Source organism: Elephantulus edwardii, unplaced genomic scaffold (genome assembly GCF_000299155.1).
Source record: "Elephantulus edwardii isolate Elephantulus edwardi_28Jun2011 unplaced genomic scaffold, EleEdw1.0 scaffold00031, whole genome shotgun sequence".
NCBI classification, from domain to species: Eukaryota; Metazoa; Chordata; class Mammalia; order Macroscelidea; family Macroscelididae; genus Elephantulus; species Elephantulus edwardii.
In genome coordinates this window covers 16,954,809-16,962,554 of record NW_006399781.1, presented here as the reverse complement: position 1 = coordinate 16,962,554, position 7,746 = coordinate 16,954,809, and the positions used below count along the sequence as shown (strand labels likewise).

The window sequence follows — 7,746 nt, the reverse complement described above, 5'->3', positions numbered from 1 at the left end:
CATATATATATATATGTATATATATATTTGTGTGTGTATAAATGACCTTCACAAGATGGATTAACACAGTAGCTACAGTAAGAGGCTTAACCATAGCAATGATTGTGAAGCTGGAGCACAGCTGGGCAAGGTTTTGTTCTGTTGTACATCGTACAGTCACAATGAGTTGGAATTGACTCAATGGCACTTAACAACAACAATATATACACTCAAATTTTATCAGACTAAAGACCCAAAAAAGAAACAATTTAGATATAATGGATGAAAATGGTTTAGAAAGGGAGGTTTTAAGAGACTATAATCAGTTATAGGAATAATGATAGGACCAATCAAATTCTGGAATAGTCACAGTTCCAGTTTGCAAAAATCTGACAGGTTATTACTAGTAGGCACCATGATGGGCAGCAAAAACAATCAGTAGTACAGTAATTCAAGTGCACACCACTCTTTCATATACCAATAACTACTTTTTAGTAAGCGTACATAAGTTATTTTACAGTTAGGACTGTTTAAAAATTCTCAAGTTCCAACACCCACCATGTGCTATTAACTTTACTACTAACATTATCCTCTAACCTTCAGTTGTTCCACAGTGATCCAGATGGTCCACAATTACAATGAACTAATAAGATTCCTTTATATTGAGGAACTGTGAAGTACAATCTGCATATATTGTATGCAGCATGTATTTCTGATTGTTCTCAAGTAACATAAACCAAGCATGTTTGTTTTCTTAATTCATGCCATAATGTTTTCTTATTGACTTTTCTTAATTGTATTTGGGGACAAACCTCTGGAGGCAAAATATATTAAAAAACCCCCATTTTTTAAATGACTTAATCCATAAACCCACTGTGATTGAGTCAATTCCGACTCACAGCAACCCTACAGGATAAAACAGAACCGTCCTCAGAGTTTTCAGAACTGTCATCTTTATAGTCACAGAATAAAGACTTATGGCCTTAGAAGCCCAATTAGGTAGTTCTTCTCTGTCCTAGAGGGTTGTGCTAAGTCAGAATCAATTGGTTGGCAATGGCTTTAGTATGCTTTTAGAATCTTTATAGATGCTGAGTGTCACAGCTTTCTCCTGAGATGTAGCTGATGAGTTTGAACTACAAAATTTACAATTAGCAACTGAACAGGTTATTACTAGTAGATTTCAATCCATGCAGTTAATTCTCATTAATAAGAACTATATTTGGGGGTTGCAGTCAGTGTCTGGTTTTTAAACTTGATAATCCAAAATACCAAACCCACTACCACAGAGTTGATTCTGACTCATGATAGAACTGCCTCCACAGGATTCCCAAGGCTTTATCGAATTACCCTGCCACATCTTTCTTCCACAGAGAAGCTGGCAAGTTCAAATGACTGACCTTTTGGTTAGCAGTTGAGTGAGTGCTTTAAAGACTGTATTATTAGAGTTCCTTTAAACATTATTTGAAGGGACAAAAAAAATCAATAACCTATTGCCTCTGAGTCAATTTTATACTCACAGTGACCCTACAGGACAGAGTAGAACTTCCCCATAGAGTTCCAAAGACTATAAATCTTTATAGAAGTTGATTGTTAGATCTTTTTTCCTGTGGATTGGCTGATGGATTAGAACTGCTGACCTTTCTGTTAGATTGCTTAACCACTGCACCACTAGGGTTCACTCAAACGTGGGAGATGAATAAAGTTAAGGTAAAAAGTAACTTTCATTCAGGATAAACTGTGGGTTAACAGATGACATTTCAGTCAATGAGTACAGGATGGGTTGGTACACATATATGCACTCGTTTTAAAACTTGCTTGGGTGTTAAAAAATTGCTGCAGCACATCCTGAAAAGTAACTTTTAACACTAGTAAATTGGTGAGTGTTATGTAAAGTAAACCTCTTTATATTTTACAAAGAGCACCTTAGAAAATGCCTGAATTTTCCCCTTTCAAATATATTTATAACCATTTTCAAATAATATTTTTCCAGAATGTGTCTAAGTTTTTTTTTAAGAAAAAAAATGGCCCCCCCCCCCAAGTTGTAACATCTGCTAAAGTCAGGCTTCTATTGGAAGTGTTGTCACAGTTTTAAGGGAAGCAACTGTAAAAGTGCTACTAACATGTATCATTACATATGCATTTTTATGTCAATTAACTGGTGGACCAACCCCTCTAAAATGGTCTTCAATGAGAAACTTAAAAATCACATCTTGGGTCCATGACAAATTTTGGAAAAAAACAAACCCCAAAATTCTTTAAAGATTTCAAATTAGCACAAAACGCCTAAAATACAAAGATTTCCATAGCAAAGTCATAGGATGAAACCTCCCATTCAGCAGTGACATAAAAATTCTTGAAACTTTGAGATGTCAATGATAATATATGGTAAAATAAGCAGAGGTGAAGATGGACTTGTAATGAACATAGAATAAGCAATTAAAACTCTCCCATGGCTTTGATATGGCAGTTATAAACTGTAGAGTTACCACAAAATTTGAAATTCCAGAATACTATTAATTAAGGTTTAATTAGTGAATAAGATTTGATCTTTTTATGCTATTATTTTATATTCAGTTACTCAATGGGCAATTATAGTATCTCTACTTTTAGAAGTAAATATATTTTTACTATGCATAAGGTCAATTTCTGTTTCTGTGGTAACTGTCCTACAGTTAAACTCAGCAGATTTCAATGAAGTTGGAAAGGGAATGATGGATTTTTTTTTTAGAACTTGTAAAATAGAAATTCATACTTCCATTATTAAGTATGTATTTTTCCCCCCTCAGGATTATGTGGTAGTGCAATGTAACTCTTTCAATATTTAGAAGGTCAGGATGTCACACTTTGTGCTGATTTGCATACTTCAATAGTCTGGAGCAGTTGAAGCAGCTAAAGAATGTACCTCTGGGAACATGGGAATTCCCGTAAGAATTATAGTGATTTATGTATAACATAACATGAGAATTAGACTCCTTGAAGTATAAACTACTAGAGGTATTACTAATAACAAAGGGCCTAAAAGAACTTCTTCAAATGATTACGGTCAGTACTTCTAGCCAATTTATGATTTATAATTTTGCCTGATGGAGTTCAAATTCACTCTAGTCGAGGCATTCTTGTTCTTCACCACTGGCCCTTCTGCCATCCATTCTCTTTTCTTTATGGCTGTTGCAAATTTTTCTCATCTCTTCTTCATACTTGATAAAATTCTCCCCAAACCTTGTCCATGCTTTGAAGGGAACAGTAATAGTATTACGGTAAGGTGGCCTCACCTCACTTACCTTCAGGAAAATGCCATATTTATTAGAGCCCACATCAAAGTAGAACCTTTTATTGTCCACTCTGAAAGAAGTCCCCTCTGGGAGTTCAACTGGGTCATCATCTCCACCTCTTCGTTCTTCTATATCTCCTTCGCCATAGTCTTCAATTAGCTGAACCAAGGCATCACGGAACTCAATCATTCCTTGTGCTGGGAGGACAATAGTCTGTTCCTGGCCCAAACTGTGGCCAAAATAACCTATCATGCCAGTCCCCCGCATCATGGTTTGTCTAATCCTTAAGAAGCGACCCCGCTGATTTTCCTTTAGGTCTAGATAGTATTTCCTATTGTCTCTTTCTATATAGTCCGTCTTGAGGACACTGTGAGGGTGCTCTTCGGACCCCACCGACACCGGTGGGGAGGGTGCCGCGTGCTTCTGTCTTCTCCTGGAGCCTTGCTCCTTGCTGTGGCCATGCTCCTGCCGGTGGCCTTTCAGGCCCAAGTGGGCGTAGTGCTCAATGAAGTCCCCTAGACAGTCCTTCAGCTCCGCTGCCACCGACAGGGAGAGGGTCAGTTTACTCTTTCTGATATTGTCTTGTCGGCCTCTCCCTATCCAGACTTCGGCTATCTTTAGAAACCGGCCCCGGGAGCTTTGCTTCACGTCTAGGTAAAACCTCTTTTTCTGGATGTCCACTCGCTTGGAGGCTAGCTCTTGGATTTCGGCTGCGCCTCCAGACGGATTAGGGGTGGCTGAAGCCGCGTAGTGGGGGTAATGGGAGTGCTGGGCCTGGGGATAGAGTCTACTCTTGCTTAGGCCAGAACCCCCTACATTCTTGCCTCCGCGGCCGCGGCCGCCGCCGCCTCCCCTTCGCCTGGCTCTTTCCATCTTCAGCTGCAAGTGACAAACACACGGGGTGGGGGGGAGGGGTGTTGAGAATAATCGCAGCCACCCCTCGGCCTGCGGGGTCCCCGCCGCCGCCCGGGACCCCCACACCGGGCCCCGCAAGCACGGCGGCGCCGCAGCGCCTGCTACCGCCTCGGCCGGACGGTTGGCAGTGGCGGCGGGCGGCGTCTCCCGGCTCTGCACCGCGAACATCGCATCCCTCCGCCGCCCCGGCCTCCCGCTCCCGCACGCCGCCGGGCCGCCAGCCTCGGTCTCGGCAGCTCCGGGGTTCCCAGCCAGGAGACACTCACATCAGCTGTGCCATTATCGCCGCCGCCGATGCCCTTCACGACCACCGCCGCCGCCGCCAGCTCTCGGCCCCTCTGCTGCAGCCGCCGCAGCCGCCGCGCCCCCCCTCCTCCCCCGCCGCTCGCACTGCCCCCCGCTGGAGCAGGCGGGCAGGGGCATCGCCTGTGGCGCCCACCGCCGCCCCTCTTGCGGCCGTTGCTGGGGCCGCCGCCTCTACTCCAGCACCGGCCCGACACCCGTCGAGAAGGGGAGGGAGAAGAGGAGAGGGGCGGCGGGGTTGGGAGGGGGGCGCTGGTAGTGGACCCCGCCTCCTACACCACAGCCAGCTGAAGGGAGGAAGAGGGGTCTGGCGTTCTCCCTCAGGGCGCGCCCCAGCCGAAGCCCAGCGCTTGGGGATGGAGTGTGAGTAAGCGGTGACTGGACAGGTGTGAAGATAGGAATAAGGACTAGGGCGGGGGGGGAGTGTTCTGACATCTTCAGATTCCGATGGGATGTAGGATTCTAGCGGCCCACTAGCACTCGACCAGATACTACAATTCCCGAAATGCTCAGCGACGGCGAGTATGCTGCGCATGCGTATTGTGAATCGCTGGGCAGCCCAGGAGGGGCTTGGTGGGAGGGATGAAGAGCTGCGCGCAGGACAAGCAGAGGACGAGGACGGGGCGGGACCAGGGAAGGAGAGCCGGAGAAGTCGATTTCCGACAGCTGATGTGTACAACGTGCGCCTATGACGCTGTGGCGCGCCTTCTGCAGCGCGGGAGTAAAGTTTGGTGAATTGGTGTACAGTCTGGATGCCCGAGTTCCAGGCCTGCTGTGTGGTGCTCTGCAAGCCATCTTGATGAAGGGAAAGACCCACTGAAAGACCTCTCCTCTCATGGTAACTTATCCTCTGCACTTCTGCTTCCCTCCACTTCCAGATCCCGAGAGTCTAAAATTCTGAAGCGCTTCATGTATGTGTGTGTAAATGGGGTATCCTGAAAGTGAAGTCTCCATCTTAAATGGTCTGTAATCATGCCGATTTTAAAAGTAAACTTGTATAACAGCTATTTTTCTTTACCCTCTATGCTTTTAAAACCATATAGGCTAAGTGAAATTTGCTTTTGTTGTCTTTTCCTCCTCGCTATCGTCTGGCCGATTTTGGATGTCTCAGCCTGCTTCTTTGGCATCTCTCTGCTCACTTACAAGCTTGTGATAGCCTATCCAGAAAGGTCTTAAAGCTCAGGATTATCGATGAATCTTTACAGTGGATCATTGGGAAAATACATGCTTGAGGAAGCAGTTTTGATAATATATTCTCAGAGAAATGTGTCCTCCCACTGTCATAAGACCATTCTGTAATAAGCCGAACAGCTTGTACTATACAATTTTTTATTATGTATTCTTAATCATATTATCCCAGATACATGTTTTCTATCAGTCTCCAAGTTCCCACTCTTAGCCTGTCTTCAAATTTCCTGTCTTTCAGTTAGGTAACATTTTGGGGTTTGAGTTTTTTGCTTCAGCTGTGTAAGAATTGTCTTTATTGTCTTGCAAACTGCCCGTCCTCACTCTGTGAATTGGAACATTTTTCCCTGTCTGGACGGCCTCGGGACTTAAAAGCAAACTCTTTGATTTTCTTTTAAACAGAAAAGTGTGCATTTCCACTCTCACTTAATGACAATATGAGTGAGAGCACTACCTGACTTAGCTAATAGTAAAGGTGCTCAGGTCACATACCAAGCCTCTGGGCTGTCTGTGGAAGAGTCCTTCGAAAGGATATACCTACTTCTTCTTCCCACTCTCAGGAAAAGAGCCCAGAGGATGCTCAGGCCTTCTCAAAACTTTCTTTAGTTAAAAAAGTGTGTCCTCTGCTTGTATAATTGCTTTCCTTTCCCTTATGGCCTATTAATGCTGCAGAAATTGTGCTGCACACGCTCAGTGCTAGTACAGTGAAGTTGAAGGATATAAGCTGTTATTTATAATATAGCATGCTGATTAGATTTTGTGAATTAAAAGAATTTAATCTTTAATAATTTTTCTCCCGGCTGGTTTTGAGAAATTTTCTTTTTATAAGGCCCTCTGGGAGATGGATTGATTCTGTGACTGGGGCAGTCGGGATGAGTGTGTTGGAGACAGTGACATTGGCACAGGACAGAGCAGAGTTTAGAGCTGTTGTACATAGGGTCGCTATGAGTTGCAAGTGACTTGACGGCACATAACAACAACAACATATGTAAAAATACTACTTTTTTGAAAAACGATAAGCAGGTGTGGCATACACTTCCTAAATAACATGCCTCCGGAAACCATGAACTTTGATAAATGTCTGTAGTTGTAGAGGGGCTTCAGGCCTTTTGTTCATAGGGTCGCTATGAGTTGTGCTCAACTCACAACAATCAACAACAATCTTAAGGTGCTAGTTTTGGAATCTTTAAGTCTTGGTACTTCAGATTTTGTATGTTTTGATATGCTAATCGTTTGGTGTAGGGGGTGCTGGGAGGTAGGGCAGTTTAGATTTTGATGTCATTAAATAGAGTGGTTGAAGTTAGCTTTGGTTTATTAGTTTTACAAGTATTTGTTGATTACTGCTCTGTTGTTATGTGTTGAATAGAAACTGGCTCATAGCTTGACCCTACGGTGGATTTTCAGAGACAATAAATCACAAGGGAGAAGATTGCCTTTCTTTCTCTGAATCTCAGTGATGCATCCTGGAACAAAACAGACACAATTTTTTTCTGCTTTTGAAGCTTACTTTTTTCTTTTAATTCATTGTTGCACATTTTCTTAACCCCTTCCCACCTCCTCCCCCAGGCTACTTTGCAATGCACCTCTTGTTCCAGATTGTTGTCATACATATAGTACCTAATCATATATTCCCATCGGGATGTTCTTCCTCTCATCTCTTCCACGGCAGTGTTCATTATCTATCCACTCTTTTCTTACGCTCCCTCTAACCCCCCATGTTGTTGTTGTTGTTGTTGTTGTTGTTGTTGTTGTTATTGATTGCCTTGAGGCGACCATGGCTCATAGCGACCCTATCAACATTTACCAAAGTTCATAGAGTTTCCAGATGCATGTTGTTTAGGAAGTGGATGCCAGTCCTGCTTCCAATATCCTATTTTATAACAGCAGTGTTTTGCAGTATTTGTCCTTTTGTGACTGAGCTGTTTTACTAAGCATCATGTCCTCCAGGCTTACTCATGTTGTGTAATGTCAAGTTCATTGTTTTTCAATACTGCATAATATTCCATTGTGTGAATGTACCATAGGTTTTTTTTATTATTATTAAATTTTATTAGATTTAATGAACATTTACAGGGATTTTGGGTTTTCATTC

General features: G+C 43.1%; 1 protein-coding gene across 2 annotated transcripts in view; it reads right to left on the bottom strand.

Annotated features, from left to right (window-relative positions):
- Positions 1-5,064, bottom strand: part of LOC102846746 (purine-rich element-binding protein gamma-like) — a 39,959-nt gene extending 34,895 nt beyond the window's left edge. Inside the window, exon 1 of one of the 2 annotated variants that reach the window (XM_006884121.1) lies at positions 3,261-5,064. In XM_006884121.1, the coding sequence (XP_006884183.1) occupies positions 3,261-4,334 (1,074 nt within the window). In that variant the 5' untranslated portion in view covers positions 4,335-5,064. Of the gene's footprint in view, positions 1-2,710 lie in introns of those variants that run through there. The other variant, XM_006884122.1, reaches the window with a different exon arrangement.
- Between the last annotated feature and the right edge of the window lie 2,682 nt (positions 5,065-7,746).